Genomic DNA, 15,984 nt, shown 5'->3' with positions numbered 1-15,984 from the left:
CACGACGAGCTGAGGTGACCCAGGCAGTACGCCAACCGGAACTGGGTTAGCGAAGCTGCAGGCGTGGGCTCCCGCGATCCGTGCACAGGTCCCAGAACTGTGGTTGAAGGGCGATCCCCCGGCTTGAACCACCCTTTGTGTAATTGGGTGCCCGACATGCTGGCCAGTATCAGGAACACTTTCCGGAAGGGATAATGGCAATGTGGTAGTAAGCAAGGGGTCAGTGGCGGAAACGAGTCGAAGAACCACAGTTGAAGAAAACGACAGATCAGATGTGCCTTTCCGGCCCTGTCCAGTTCCGGGTGGATGACGAGTTTTTCAGACGCTGGAAGAGCCATCAAGAGTACCAAGTTCATTGGCATTTGGAGGTTGCCAAAGTCGCTCTGGCCTTCCTTTCAAAGATCCAATCAACTGTCCGGAGAGACGGGGTTGTAGGTGACACTACCTTAGCCACGGGAGCGGCAACTCATACGGGCAGCGGGCTATATCCCAGGCTGGGAATAACTGGGCACAGGAAGGAGACCAACCTCCAGCGCCTCCCGAGTTCCAACCAGGTTCCATCGTTGGCGTCGCGCCGGGATCGATTACTATCGAAACTCCGCCCCGTTCGTACGACCATTGGAAGAATATTCGAGGCTTCAAGCACGAGCATGCCTACTCGCCCGCTCATAGACGATTCGGCACCTAGAAGGACCGACAAACTCTTCTAGCGGCGAAACACCATCCCGCCATAGTTTGGGTTAGACGGTCGGAGGAGGCGATATGCCGATGGGACGAAAAGAACTGCCTAGAATGCCGCTTCTTGTCGACCTGATGCAGGTCACAGGTGCAATACCGTTGCCCTGGCCACGTTGAGAGGGCTCATTTCCCCCTGAAAAGGGTCTCGTTTCAAAACATCGTCATTGCTGGTTTATTAGTGACTGACATTGCCAGGGCTTCATTGGAATACTCGACAATTACGGGCGAAATACCCCGGCCTTTCTAGTTACGAAGCTGATGACAGCAGGTAACCTATTGCCGCCCCCACGACCTGTCAAACGGCCTCGCCCTCTCCCTCGTCTTCCTCACATCCTGGTTCGCTGAATTGGCCGCTGCCAAATGTGGTACTGGCGCACTGCACAGTGCACTCTTGCACACATGTGTGGCTGGTGACAGGTGGTAGAGTGCTAGGGGTGCGACAAAGTCCTAATTGCGATTACGTGCCGCTGAGACTAAGGTTGGGATATCCAACGGACGACTGAAGTCAAAAATTGGGCCAAATAGGCTTAAACTTCACCGGATCTCACCTTAGCATTCGACTTGGCGGCTGTCAAGCTCAAAATGGCACAGCTCATCATTACCCATCGCCCTAACGACCCGTCCCGCTCTCTGTGGCTGCTGACTTTCACAGACGGCTTCCAACCGACGCATCGTACGAAGCGTTCGGCACCAAGCTTTTCTGCAACAATCTCCTGTTGAGAGGCAGGCATCATGCAAAGGTGAAGCTTAACAAAAACACATGAATTTCAGGGGCCTCCGGCGACCATAATGGGGTATCGTCATCTCCGTTGAGTCCGGTATCTTTTCGAGACACAAACCTCAACTAATACGCTCTGCACAGTCTGTGAAGCGGGCAGTATTGCAGATAAAGGACAGGGTTTCGCCAAACTGTGCGACGCTTCGACCGTTACAACAACATGACATGCTACGGCCGAGAACTTGATGGAAATAAGCGCCGCTTCTCAGTATGGAAAGACCTCACCTCGTACTCTCGCGACCATGACCGCAATGGATACTTTTCTCCAGTGTAATTCATCGCGCCAGGAAGGCTTCTCCACTGGGCCTGGGCTCATCCATTGGTATTTCAGCGGATTTTCGCGGGGCTCTCTCGGGGAGCGCGGCGTTTCCCTGCTTTTCCTAGCGGGTAACTCTGGGGCTCCTGAGCAATGGACAATTCTCATGAGGATTCGCACACACCAGAACCAGACCTTTTGATGACTTGGACCGGCCCGGGAAAACAAGAAATGGAAATTGAAACTGGCCCAATTGCACGCCCTCATCTCAGCCTTACAGATACAGCCATTTGACTTAGCATTAGCAGACGTTGAACCCCCTCAATAGGGGCCGTTTCTCAGATGAATCCGTACGATGAAATTGATCCAGACTGATTTTTTCGGGAAACGGTCAGCGCGTAGCCACAAGTCTGGTCTTTTACGGATAGTAGACCTGGACGACGGGTATTACGCCATATCATACACACCAGTATCCGTACTCCAGACGGGTACCTCCACTGCAGATGCTAACGAACCTAGAGGTTCCCCTGTACCATTGAGCATCGCGGGGGGTTTTGACTGATGCGCTGATGGCGAACCTTGCCTTGGTTACCGCGCGGCTTTCGGATTCTACGGGCGGAAGAGGAATAAAGTCAGATACCGTCTGGTCTTCCGATGACGCTCATCCGCCCCTCCGTTCTCTCCATCGGCAATCGCGCTGTGTCCCCTTCACCCGCTGATGAGGGACGGTGTGGATGAGGGCAAATTTTCAGCCTTTTGCGATCACATCTCAACTTTTTGAGATTATTTCGCAACTTTCCTACCTAACTTGGTCGGGAGAAGCGCAGGTCATGCCGCATGGATGACAGAATGGGCTTGCTAGGCACCGGGGAAGCAGGGTGCTCGACCCGCTAACCAGGACAGGGCCACTTCGGCTCTTGCAGGCAACGTGGTTCTTCTCCCTGTACAGCTTGGGTTGAGGGAATGGGCAAAGAGGCGCGTCATGGCTGAGCCGGGCCAATACCTTGGAGCGAGCGCTTTCAAGGCTCCTTAGCAACCAAGAACTCCTTACTTTCGCAAGTTGAACTCACCTGGGCTCATGTCACTTATCAGATGCTGGCCTCAGCTTCCAAGACGACGCATCCACTTTGCATCGCTGTCTGACAGGCTCAAACTATCTCGAGAGTCCACAAGGGACTTCTCGCTATGGGCCTGATATTGAACGAGATGGACGGTCAGGCGGATCGAGACGCTCGAACAACTTCATCATAATGATCAAAGTTGTCAACCTTCCATCTCGTGGTACCGGTCTATTCCGGGCCTCTTTGAAACATGGTAATACCGGCACCGCCCTCTAGAGTGGCACGCTCTCGGCCGTTGAGGCATCGGTATGCTCCGAAGGCGCCGCGCTGTGATCACAACTGTCAACAAAGTCCCCTGATTGACATCACGCGGATGACAGCTGGGTGGCCTGTTAGCGAGAGAAGACGCAATGATTGATTGAGGCAAAAGAGGCACCGTGGGCCACTTTTACCAGTTTTACCAGCATGCCAGCAAGCCCTGATCAGGGTCCAGGGGCTTGAGACGGGTCTTGACTCTTGGGGGGAAGACGGGCAGACCTGAAATCGGTGCATCTGCACGCACCGAAACTTGAACATTCCTGAGCCCATGGCTGCAAGGGGCATCTGAAGGCTCGACTCCGCCGCTCGGCCATTCGTAGACGATGGCAACCTTTCTTCTTCTGATCTCTCCACAGATCGATGGTAGCAGTTCCAGTGGGCAGGGAGGGGCTGGGGCAGATCACGGGAGTCTCGACTCAAGCACCTTGCCGTATGAAGGTTTGCGCGAGTGAATGTGGGCAGCCGGTCGGCTTAGGTATTCTCTGACTCTGACTTCGACTCTGACAGAGAAGCCATTTTCGTGGCGCTTCTTTTTGGCCACAAACGGTCAGCTGCCTACAAGTCCCAAGACTGTGGCAACCCACACCCTTCCCAGGCCCGCCTCGCCAGATCGCGGCACTGCCGATCTATGAGCTGAAGCTTCAGAGTGGCAGGATTCCAAGTTGCGGCCAATGGGAATTAGGGGGCGGTAGAACTCTCTGCACATCACCGAGATCTGATCGACTCGTGCGATGGGCGATATGACGCTAGACCTCTGGAATGTGGCTGCGTAAAATCTCTGGGCTTGGAGACTGTCAATGCCAGTGGACGCTGCTCCAAGAGCCTATTCACCACGGATATCGCTCACAAACATGACGATTCGTGGAGACGGTATAGTATCAAAATCAGAACCAGCATTGGCATCAGCTACCTAGCAGGGGAACAACAGAAATCGACCTGCTTTCACCTCTCGCGAGGCCGCCGAATGAGATGTGATATGGTGTGTGGTTCTGTTGAGGGGACTTTCATTCGAGAGGGCGTGAGAGATGGTAAGTGATGGTATCCCTGACGAGTCCAAGTAGGAGTCGAGTATCTAGTGTCTGAACACCCACTAACAAAGCAGTCGATATGTGAGATATTTCACTCTTCTATGTGGACAGCCCACGAGTGGTGCGCTGTAGTTTTGGGGGGGAAAAGACTTATGGAAGCCGGAAGCCTCGTCCGAAGTACTAGCCGCTGTCGATTGTCCGACGTCGAAGGGATAACCTTGTATCAAAGCCGCAGGTCAGCCGACGACATGGACCTATTGGGGTGGGCCAGCCTCATCCAGTCGCGCGAACTGGGCTTGGATGGGAATGTTTCAATCCCAAGCATCACGATGCGATATGCGAAGCCGCCTTTTCGCGCACACATCGCCCGACCCCACCGGCAGGCATCTGGGAGTGTGATCTACGCACTTTTCCTAACCGAGACCAAGCTGGATCGCCGGGTGCTCAAGGGGACCAGGGGGGGAAGACGTCCTTAAGAGTTCGAAGTAACCAAACCAGACAAGCTGGGAGCTATGCGACATGGGATCCCTCCCCCCGGCGTCACAGAAGCCAGGGCCAAACCCGAGTCCAAGCTCCCAGTATCCTGGTCAGTCTAGTGGTGGACTGTGGCCCAGATCTCGGCTCTGAAAGCTTTCTCTTTCGTCTCTCTTGTCAAGAGTCTGCGAGATGTGTGTGTGTGTGCGCGCGCTTTGTGTGGGCAGCGGCACAGCGGTGGGGTTCTCTCCGATTATGACAGCCTTTTTGCTTTCTTCCTCACATTTCCACCCTGTGTGATGCAGGAGAAATGTGAGATGTGATTGAAGGGCTGAGATCTGCCCTGACCAACATTTCGCAAGCTCTTCCATTTTGATCACGGCCCAGCTTCCCAATACAGCATCTCTGCGCCGAGCCACTCAGCTCTCTGGGTTTCCGCAACGGGACTTTGTGGTCCTTTGGATGCTGCGTACGGAGTATGTATTCCCATGGTATGCAGTTCCGTACAATATCGGGATATCTGACATGTCACTGAAGCACGATCAACCGACATGGCGGTCGATCACCCACTGAGCTGTTTGGTACGCATATCTTACTCGATACCGACGGGGTCGTATAGGCCCAGACCCCTATTAGAGGTTAAAAGCACGAGATGAAGAGGGGCGGCGGCGGGGGGGTTCACGGTTTCGCGGACGAGGTCGCTAGTCCAAGGCGCATCCGGCGGCCGTGGACGGGTCCGATGGGCGACATCAGTGCGACGCCCGACACGGAATCTCGACCTCCCATGGCCCCCCTTCCTGGCATCGTCGTCTGCTCGTCGTCGTCCACTCCACGACCCGGGAGGAACGGACGGGGGAACCATCATCGCCGATACCACCTTCAGGCTCCAGCACCCATCAACCACCAACCACGCGAACCTTGACTCGTTCTCGCTTAAGGTGTGTCGTCTCTTTTTTCCTTTTCCAACCCGGAGGAGGGGGGCCAACAACCTTCAATCCTTTCCTCCATCCAGGTTCAGACTGGAACCCCTTCACCCAAAATTGTTTTCTGCTCAAAACCCACGGCCATGGGACCCCACTGTGCGACCCTCCGTCATCAGAGAGGTCACAGAGAGATCGCGATCCTAGGGCAGTGTAGATGCAGGTGAGGACTGACAATGCGACCCCTTTTGCTGCGCTCGCGGCGCTGCAGAAAGCAGAAAGCAATTCAACAGAGGTCCAAGCGAGGAAACTTCTATCACATTGTTCACTTTTTGTCTTGTTAATTCCCTCCTTGTCCTTACCCTGACGATTCAATCCTCTTTTCGCGCTATCCTCTTTGACGATGTCATTGCGAACGGCCGCCCCGCCCTATCGAGATGTTCTTTTCCCTTTTGCCCCTGTTCCTGTTCTTGTTGACTTTCGGTTCAATGTGACCCTCTCGGGGCGCCTCTCGAGTCTTGAAAGGGGAAGAGAGGGGTCGAGAGAGATACCCAAGACGTTCAACTTCTGTGCGTAACTTTGACAGAACCGAGGATGGGCCCATTGTCGCCAATGTTTTGGGTTATTGTTTTATCCTCATTCAGTCTTCAAGTGGTCCCCTCGTGGTGTTACCGTGTTACACGAGGAGATCTAACGGGACAACTTGAACTAAAGCGTAAACTCCTGATGATATTTGAGAAGGGGGGGGGGGCAGAGGGCGCTTGCTACACTAGATATGCGACGTTGCTCGGTCGGGTCCTGATTCTCCAACGTCGTCGTTACACTCACGCACGTCGCGGAGGGGGAAGAGATACTCGGGAAGGGAAGGGAGACAGACGAGAGCTAGGTTTAGGTGCAAGGAGGGGGTGATACTTGAGACGGACGGCGACGACGTCCGAGCAAATCCGCTGAGCGTCCGTTGTTCGATGTCGTCCCTTGAGATTCTGGGTTCTGGTTCTACCGGTAGGTACCCGTCGTGCCATCGTCCGAGCCCTCGTGGCAAATCTGATAGTGACGCGGAAACCACATGTTTTCCATTCGTCATTTTGGACGAGTTCAACTTTTGTCTCTGGCCTTCTCTTTTGTCTTGCGCATCTTAGTGCGGTTTGCGGGGACCCGGGAGCTTGCGAGCGTTGGATGACAATTGGCTCCGGCACTGGAACAAGTCTGTATCAGATGACTCACGCCCTTTTGCTCTCTGAGCTGCCTCTTTCTCTCTCTCTCTCTCTCTCTCTCTCTCTCTCTCTCTCTCTCTCTCTCTCTCTCTCTCTCTCTTTCCTATAGCGTACCTACTTTCATGATGAAATGTCGCGCACATAGTTACCGTAGATAGTCGAGGCGCGCGACTGAAGGGGACACCATGCTTGAGTGGACTATATCGGTTCCCGCAAAAACGGGACAGGAGGGGCAAACGATCATGAGCGAGACGAACGGCAAGCGCGTGCGTTTTTTTTTTTTCTTTCTTTGCTCCGTAGTCGCCGTCTCCAGTGTAAGTCGGAGCAGGAGGAGGAGGAGGCGCGGACGAGCGAAAAAGATGGGGGTCCACGGCACGCCGTACACGCCGTGCACACACGGGAAACAAAGCTGAGCGACGGAGTAGGGGTGATGCTTGTTCGGGGCCGCAACTGACACCACGCAAACCACGCAGACACGGCAGCGCACCCAGAAAAAAGGCCCCATTTTCATCTCAAAGTCTCAACGTCTGGTAGTCTGTCTACCACAGCGTGGAGCTGCTGCGAGGGAAAAGCTCTGCTCATCCCCCCTCTCTCTCCTCTGTGTCCTCTGTGTCCTCTGTGCTCTCTCTTTCTCTCCAGCCTATCGCCTGTCGCCCTTGCCCCCAAACCCCCTTACGGATACTACCTTGGGTGAATTTTGCCACGCTAGAGCCCCAGGACGCACTCCTGGGCTTCCGAACGTGGCCCTGTGATTTGTTCTTTGGTGTCCTCGCTCCTCTTGAGCAAGGGAGACATGACAAGAGTGAGAGGCAGAAAGCAAGAAAAGATGAGAGCTATCATTGAGCCGCGAATGGCTGGCTGAACATGCTCTGGACCACTGCCCTGACTTCACGGGCTGGACTCTGGGCTTTGCGGACCCGGTGCTGGAGACTTCAGACGGGATACGTGGGCGCCAGGTGGGCTTGAGGGGCGGTTTAGGTAGCTGCGATGCCGTTGCCCAGCACTTCCATTCCTGTGGTTCTGGTTGGAGGAGCACAGTTGGGGGGAGGGGAGAGACGCAGGTTTGACACGTTGGCAGGTGCTGTAGAGATGGAGTCATGGGCAAGGAGTAGGTGACTAACAAGAGGAGCAATGATGGGGACGAAGGGGGCGAGAGATGTCGTGCAGTTTACGGATATCTTGGTAGTCGACGGTCGAAGTCCTATCTGCACTTTCTCCATTTCTCCATCATCATCATAATTACCGTAGTCATCAATCATTATAATCTTGTTCTTGTTTCTCACGCCCCCCTCTTCCTCACGGTGTCATATATCGTCCTGCTTGTAAAGCTCCAGCCCACATCACCTCGCGGAGCGCGGGGCTTCAGATCCGCGGCCGTTGGGAGACCCCCCAAACCCAACGTGCGGGTTTTTCCTGGTGTGTGCTTTTTGTGACCTGTAACAACGGTGCCACTATGATCCAGATGGAGAGCGAGTGAGGTCTGTCTCTTGGGATGTATCACTCAGCTGTAGCGTGTGTGCGTGTGTGTGGGCTGTGCTCCGTTCACCCTGGTTTCTTCTTTTTTGGTGAGTGTTCTTATGTCTTGAAGAAAAGGTGCTGGAACAGCGTGAGGGAGTTGTAAGACCGTAAAAGTCAGGTAGGTAGGCTGCGAGCGAGACAAGATTACCTAGGTACGCTAGGTAGCTAGGGGTGTGTGTGTGGAAGTGGCAAGCGAGAAAAGGTTGTGAGACGTAAGAAAAGAGAGACACGATTCCAGAGACATGGTGGTCAGAGGAAGGCGGGGAGAGAGAGAGAGAGAGGGAATGGATGAAGGGGGGTTCAGTTGAGTGAACCGCGGTGGCATGAGGAACTGAGATGTGGCCTGTTTCTTCCCTATGTCTGGGATCGGAGATGGGAGGGACGGCACGGAGAAAGAGTAATAGCCAAGTCGCAGATTCGGGACAGTCCGATAGGTACAATCGTGATTACTCTTTTGACAAGAGAAAAGCCATTTCGGCATTTTGGGGAGGAGACCTTGAGTCTGAACATGTTTTGGGGGGCTCTGAGTGGGTGATTGTGATGGATGGGTAGGTTGATGGCTGCTTCTCTGTGTAACCGTTACGTTGTCTACCCGCCTCTTAAGAGGGGGTTTCCGCGCTTAAGTTCGAGATATATCCCAGATAAGGTATTTTCCGAGGTGACGAAGGAGTGAAGGGCATCGGCTATCTAGTCTCCATGGCGGGAGATGTGGGAACGTACCGGCACATCTCTTTTCTTTCCACGCTGCTCTTCCTGTTCTCCTAGCCCCTCCATTTCCTTCGAGACTGATTCCTGGAAGAAGGAGCGGTGGTACATCACATGTGTGAATGTGTGTGAGTGTGGATGTATGCGTGGGTATCCGTAAGCGTGCGTGTACGTGCGCGTGCGGGCGAGATTGACAGTTGTTCACCATGAGATCCTGCACTTTGGACCCTTTTCCCGTCCCGACTACAGTTCTATTTTCCTTTTTTTCTCCTCTTCTTTTACAAAGTTCTTGTGTTCTCGTGTTCCTGTCATACCACGATGCCGCGGGTGCTATTCTGATAGGAGGGGGAAAAGGAAATGTGGGAAAAGGCACGCAGAGATGTACGTGCGACATTGGGCTAGATCCGGCAAGGACTTCATAAAGGGGTCCATCTTCTCCCCTCTCCACAAGTGCCCGCTCTGCAAGAAGAGAGGCCTGCAGGAGAGAAGCCCAAAGGGACGAAGAGTGAAGGATCTTTCCCCTCGTCGACGATTGGGTATCCGGATCGCCTCCCCTCTCATCCCCATCTCATCACCTATGAGATCAGGTACCTTTTGGCGATCGAGGCGCGCGTCAGTGAGGTGATTTACTGGGAGTGGCGTGCTGGCTAGGCTATGGCTGGCTGGCTGGGCGGGATGGATGGATGGATGGCCTGTCTGGGATCTGCCGGCTTCCCTTTCCGCTGGGATCCGGAAGTGACATGTCAAAAAGTCTCACGGCTCTTCTCGTCCACCTACCTATGCTCTTTCTTTTCTTTGCTTCTTCTTTCTCTTTGCGTACCCGTACCTACATCTGAGAACTGAGAAACGTCCTCGTGGCTTCTGGGCGGCTTGAGGGGGTAACGGGGGGCCGGAAGGAGAGACGGAACATTCCATTTCAGGGTGAGATGGTGGTGGTGGTGGTGGTGTGTTCGGTCTTCGTTCATCAATACCTACATGCTACGCGGGAAAAGTAGCAAAAACAGAGTTATTACTCTGCTACGAGTGTCTCGCAAAGAAAGGGGTGCTGATTCCGAGGCAAGGAGGTACTTGACTAGGGGGGTATAGCAAGACTTGTGTTGTCTTAGTGAGTTGTCTGTCTCGGACGTCGAATGCCGCGCCCGCTGGGAGGCGTGGGATATGTGGTTTTACTGTTTTATGTGCCGAGCCTTGAGAGACAAATGGGATAGGAGGCGTGGGTTTCGGTTCAAAGAGAAGGCTGGGCAGTGATGGCCTCTGCGATCAGGTATTTTGGATTACGACATGATCAGATCGAACAAGTGTCATTCTCAAGGAAAGATTCGCCATGTTCTTTGTGCTTCAGCCCATGGTCTCATGACTTTGGGGAAGATCAGACAGAATTTCCTGGGGTCGAAACCCCTCACCTGCCTTCAGCACATTCGAAAAGTACAATATTCCGTCACACAAGGCGATTGAAGCGGCGTATGGCGGGCCACGTGTGAGACTCTGGATCGTGGATCGGTATCTTCTTGTTGGCAGTGGCTCAGTGTTCTTCAACGTTGCTCGTAGAACCAGCCTCGAAGCGATGGCACATTCCTCTAGGTCTGTTCATTCAGTAAATCCTTTGCTCTGGCACGCGAATAAGCTCTGACAAAGCCTTGAGCTTGTGCTTGGTATCCTTCGAAAATAAACTGCTCGTGAAGTGGGAAAGCCGATGTCTGTCTTGCAGCCCCTATTCCAGTGACTTGTGTCCATGTTTGAGCTTTTGATAATCTATCAGACAGTCTAATGTGCCAATCACCCGGCTTGAGCATGGGTTTCTTCAATTTTCAATTTGGTTTCTGATTATCGTTCTTATGAGCTTTCAAAGAGCAGGTAGCTACAGTGATGGAATGTCATCGCAAAACTGTCCATCTATCGAGTCTTGCGTAGGTATTGTGAGTACAGCTGGTGAGAGTATAGGCATAAACTGATCCAGGACGATGGGATGTCTCTAAATACAAGATTCGAGGCTTCCGAGATCAGAACATTTGTGTACTATGTCGCCCTTATTCTCTCGTCTTCGTTTCCTTCAATGATTCGACGGTATCGCTCTGTTGGATGATTCAACGGATCAAGGGCGGCTGATTTCAGAGAGATATGAGGGATGAGATACATTGAAACAAAATGGAACGTGAAACGAAGATGCAACAGATTTTGACGGGCCAGCGAATCTCATCTTGCTACGTCATTTCACAATCGTGGTCTACTTTAGAAAACTAGATGTAGGAAACTCGGAGTCCCTAGGGTTGAGCAGTCAAAAAGGGCCACGAAACGAAGCTTGCCCCAATGTGCTATATAAGCCATAGCAATTCACACACACTCTCTCTCTCCCGAAAGTAAACTTGCGTTATCGTGAAATATCGTTTGATCTCAGTGTTGCTTATTGCTGGTGGCAATGTAACGGTCTCCGTACAGACGTGGTTGAGTGAGGGACCGAATAGCAAACTTTAAAACATAGGCGTTTGCCACGTCCAGGACTTTCGAAGACACAGAAGCAGCCGTTTCATGAAGATCTTTCTTATTTCGTATCCTCAAGGCATGCAAACCAGATGGCGTTCCTGACATTGCAAGTGCGATCTTACTTGACCATTGAATCTTCATTTCCGCCAACAGGAACATATTTGTTATCGAATGGTCTCTCTTATTTCGACACTATCATTACAAGCCTAGGCCGCCCACTGTGGTAAGTAGTATTTGACGTTCTCGTACACAAGGAAAGTGACCCATGTAGCCGGCATCACCCTCACAACTCCCGGCATCAGGCCTCTGTAGAAACCCCTGACGCCTTCTTCCTGCCAAATTCTTTTCACAACACCCCGGATACCCCGTCCGAACCTCTCATCGGCGTCGTAATTTTGTAGTCGGCTCCGGAGCACCTGGTAGGGATACGTCACAGCCCCCGCGACCAGCTTCGCGACACTCGAGATGACCACCGTCGCCTCGTTGCTCAACCGTCCGCCATTGTCGCCCTTGCGCTGTCTTCCGGCGAAATACATCTTCTTGGCGGGCTCGTACACGGCAAACTGTACCGCGCCGTGAGATACCCCGATCAGACTGACGCCGAGGCCGCGATAGAAGCCCCGCAGACCCTCGGAGCGATACAGTAGCCGCGCACCGGTCCACATGTTGGCGTAGGCGCCCGCGGCGGTGCGGTCGGACGAGAGCATGCGCGTCTTGAGGACCCAGACAGGGTTCGTCAGTACCTGCGTCAGCGCCCCGGCGAGCGCGGACGACACGAAGAAGTCCTGGGTGGTAAGGTACTCCTTGGTCAGGTTGCGAGCGTGGGCGCCGGAGCCGCTCGACAGCGGCATGTAGCCGGCTCTCCAGAGCGCGATGGCGCGCTCGACGCGCGACTTGAAGAAGAAGAAGGCGGACCAGCTTGAGGCGTTACCGATGAGGTTCGGCGTCAAGCCGCGGTAGAGGGAGGCGATGGGATGCGGGTTCTGCGTGAGCGTGCGGATGAGAGACATGGTTGTCAGCGACACTGACGGGTTGGCCGCGCTCCGGTGGACTAGGCTTTCCTTGTTAGCGACTGCTTCTGGGTGATTCTCAGCTAGACACAGCAGTTGCTTTACTTACTTTGCATCCGCGTCTTCACGATATCAAGCGGGTGAACTACCAAAGTGGCAACCGAGCCGGCCGAGAGACCGGCAACGGACTCGACCAGAGCGGGTGAGATGCCCGCATTTTTGCTTTCTGACATAGAAGTGAGAGGGACCTCTGTCACATTGCTCTATGTAGAAAACGTGGCTGCGATCTCACGCATCCGGTTGCAGAGACCTCGGCCAAGCTTAGATGTCGGAATCTGTGTTAAAGGAGCTTGGTGAAAGCGTTGGTGTGGCTTGACTGTAGCTTACCATAAAAATGCGCCTGAATGATTATTCATACGTCATGTTAGCTCATTAAATTGCGGCTCCGCTGTCACTTTTTCAGAGCTTCAGCCACACCTAACCTCCTTTCGCAGGCTGTGACCAGACGTAAGGTAGGTAGGATATCGACAGCCCCTAATGCCCATAAATGCAGTTCTTTCAAATGTCCTCATTCTATTGGTCTTCTTGATCATGGAAAGACGGCAATAATTCTGAAGCGCAGTTGCAAAGCTCGTCGACTTCCGCCTGAGCCTTCACCTACGGACTCTGTCTATTCTGCTCACAGGCACTAGCCATTTGCGTTGAGGGGGACATTTTCTTGGTTTACCAGAAGCTGCATCAGATGCGATGTATAAAAATGAGCAAAAATACGCCAGTGACCCGTCGCGAGCTCGGAACGTTCATTAACAGCCCGCTAACTGCACCTAAACCCCTCCAACATTGGTGTCCGCGCTGCCAGACCATTCGCAGTTGCGTACAATAGAGAAGAGTATGTCGTCAGAGAGATTTCATTTGATTACATATGTAGTTGTACAATGCGCCGGAGCCGCGGCCTGCATTTTCCTCATCACCATTGCCAGTGATCCGGTGTTTCACCCCCAAAACGTTGGCTTCGATCCAAGATATCACAAGCCTAATATTGTACAAAAAGTCGATGTTGAGACACGCGTCGTCTAAGAGAGGGGAGAAATAAGGCTGGGGAAGGATTAGTTACGATGCTCCATGGTATGCGCGCGTCTTGAGGGTAATGCCTACCGGATGAAAGCGGGACGGGGCTCGCTGCGGGTGTAGCCTGAAAATAATAGTCAGTTTCGCTGTCGGAGGCGTAGTTCGAATCGAAGCATCAATCATTCGTACCGAGGTAGAGCACGAGAGGGAGGTAGCCGCTGCGAACAGATCAGTCACTGGGTTCATTTCTCATCAAGTCCAGGAGAACACATACTAGTGAATGGCAATACGGGAGATCTCAATGATCTTGCCAATGCGCTCCTACAATATGCAATGATTAGATCCAAATCCATGCGACGTGATCTAGCTGTTGTTGCGTTGTCGCACCTTGGACTCTTCGGAGAGGGCGAACATCTTGACGGTGGAAATGTGACGTCGACGGTATTCGATACGTTGGAACAATTCGGATTCGCGTGATGGCAGTCTTCGTCGTCGCTGGGTTATCGCGGATGTCTCGTCGTCGCTGCGTCAGGGAGCTGGTGGATGATGCGCTGGAAGCTGTTCCTGAACTTTTCTTCGTCTGCCGGAAAAACGCATCGAGTGGAGCCGCCGGAACAACCGCGCAGGGAGGCTTATCGACCTTGCGCTGCGCGATAAGGTACGTACCGACGTAGCTCAACCGCGACTGAACGTCGAGGCCAAAATTTCCAGGTCTTTATGGTACAAGGCGACCAACGGCTTTTCGCTTCACGGATTCTGACGATCCAATCTATCTTACGAGTATCGTCTATAGGTCATACGGAAAGCACCGAGAGTGCTAGAAATTCAAAATGGCACAAAACAGGCATTGGTAAGCACCAATTCGCTCCAAAGCAGGCGTTCAAGGGCAATGTAACTAACCTACGACGCGCGACACAGGGAACAAGACAAAGATGCGACCATCTACATCGGAAACATCGACGAGCGCGCAACCTCGGCGATGGTGTACGAAGTCATGCTCCAGATGGGCCCCATCCACAACATCCACATGCCCCGTGACCGCGTCACCCAGAACCACCAGGGCTTCGGCTTCGTCGAGTTCAGGACGCCGGGCGACGCAGAGTACGCCGCCAACGTGATGAACGGCATCAAGCTCTACGGCAAGTCCCTGCGCGTCAACAAGGCCAGCGCGGACAAGCAGAAGCAGGCAGAGGTCGGCGCGGAGCTCTTCGTGGGCAACCTGGACAGCATGGTGGACGAGAAGATCCTCTACGACACCTTTTCGCGCTTCGGCCCGCTCGTCAACTTGCCCAAGGTCGCGCGAGAGGACAGCGGCAACTCCAAAGGTTTCGGGTTCATCTCCTACGCCGACTTTGAGAGCGCCGACGCGGCGATTGCCAACTTGCACATGCAGTACATCCTCAGCAAGGAGGTCTCGGTCCAGTATGCATTCAAGAAGGACGGCAAGGGCGAGCGCCACGGTGACGCTGCGGAGCGTGAGCTCGCCGCGCAGGCCAAGAAGAGGAACATTGTCCCAGAAATTCAGGCCGTGCCACCCGCTTTTCTCAACGGCCCGCCCCCGGCCGCTGCGCCGACTGCCCCCGCCGGATTCGACCCCGCAAACGGCCTGCCGGTTCAAGTCCCGAACCCAGGAGCCCCAGCCGGATTCGCGCCTCCGCCCCGGGGACCAGCGCAATACAATGCCGTACCACCACCGCAAGGTATGGGCGGGCCGGGCATGGGTCGCGGCGCCGTGCTCCCTCCCGCGCCGTCTGGTCTGCCCGCGCGGCCGCCACAGTCGCAGGGCGGCTACACTAACCCGGCCGACTTCCACCCGGGTGCCCCGGGTTTCCGCCCGCCAAGCGGACCTCCTGCACCGCAAGGCTTCGCGGCACCCCCTCCCAACTTCCCCATGCCTCCTCCGGGAGCTTCTGGGACACCGCCGGCGCCGTCAGGCTTCATGCCTCCTCCAGGCTTCAACCCCCCTGGGTTCCCCCGCCGATGAAGAGGGACGAACCTGAGGAGATCGCCATTCGTTGGCGGTATTATAAAACTACAAAAAGGACCAAAAAAAGCGGTGCTTTGGTGCCGCTGCATTCCGAGGCTTCATCAGTTTCGAAAAATAGCCGGGCGTTTAGGATAGGGCCCAGCGAGAAGCTCGTCCAGAGCAGGTTGAATCAGACTGCAATGGTCTGTCGTCACTTTGATCAGACGGGGAGTAGCCATTGCTAACATTGTCCAGATCCTCACTTCAGTGATATGGCAGCTGTCATCGGCCTAGCCAGGATCGCAGGCAGATGCCTGACAGGCGATATGAACCAAAAACTAACAGGCGGCCACGGTGAAGGTTATGATGATCGTTTTCCGTAGCTTAATGAAGAAATGACGATTACATTAATTTGACTTTGATTAAAGCCTCGTGGGCTTCAAAGGACG

At 53.9% G+C, this 15,984-nt stretch overlaps 2 protein-coding genes across 2 annotated transcripts; one reads left to right on the top strand and one right to left on the bottom strand.

Moving 5' to 3' along the window:
* Positions 1-11,560: 11,560 nt before the first annotated feature.
* On the bottom strand, positions 11,561-12,866 carry BDZ83DRAFT_661128 (mitochondrial carrier domain-containing protein). Its single transcript, XM_060511060.1, has 2 exons — positions 12,611-12,866; positions 11,561-12,542 (listed from the first exon to the last, which is right to left on the bottom strand). The coding sequence occupies exons 1-2, from the start codon at positions 12,732-12,734 to the stop codon at positions 11,698-11,700; spliced, it is 969 nt and encodes a 322-aa protein (XP_060370278.1). The 5' UTR covers positions 12,735-12,866; the 3' UTR covers positions 11,561-11,697.
* Positions 12,867-14,282: 1,416 nt separating this feature from the next.
* BDZ83DRAFT_689356 (uncharacterized protein) lies at positions 14,283-15,983 on the top strand. The gene is made up of 2 exons (XM_060511292.1): positions 14,283-14,419; positions 14,488-15,983. The coding sequence occupies exons 1-2, from the start codon at positions 14,400-14,402 to the stop codon at positions 15,551-15,553; spliced, it is 1,086 nt and encodes a 361-aa protein (XP_060370277.1). The 5' UTR covers positions 14,283-14,399; the 3' UTR covers positions 15,554-15,983.
* The last annotated feature ends 1 nt before the right edge of the window (position 15,984 follows it).

This window comes from Colletotrichum acutatum, assembly GCF_030867785.1.
Source record: "Colletotrichum acutatum strain CBS 112980 chromosome Unknown BDZ83scaffold_7, whole genome shotgun sequence".
NCBI lineage: Eukaryota > Fungi > Ascomycota > Sordariomycetes > Glomerellales > Glomerellaceae > Colletotrichum > Colletotrichum acutatum.
This window is presented reverse-complemented; position numbering and strand designations above follow the sequence as displayed.

What these genes read in the sequence shown, in the direction of transcription:
- BDZ83DRAFT_661128 (XM_060511060.1), bottom strand. Translation starts at nt 12,734, where the DNA reads ATGTCAGAAAGCAAAAATGCGGGCATCTCACCCGCTCTGGTCGAGTCC. An exon ending in CGTGAAGACGCGGATGCAAA is followed by an intron (nt 12,543 to 12,610) that starts GTAAGTAAAGCA and finishes AGGAAAGCCTAG; the next exon opens with TCCACCGGAGCGCGGCCAAC.
- BDZ83DRAFT_689356 (XM_060511292.1), top strand. Translation starts at nt 14,400, where the DNA reads ATGGCACAAAACAGGCATTG. An exon ending in ATGGCACAAAACAGGCATTG is followed by an intron (nt 14,420 to 14,487) that starts GTAAGCACCAAT and finishes CGCGCGACACAG; the next exon opens with GGAACAAGACAAAGATGCGA.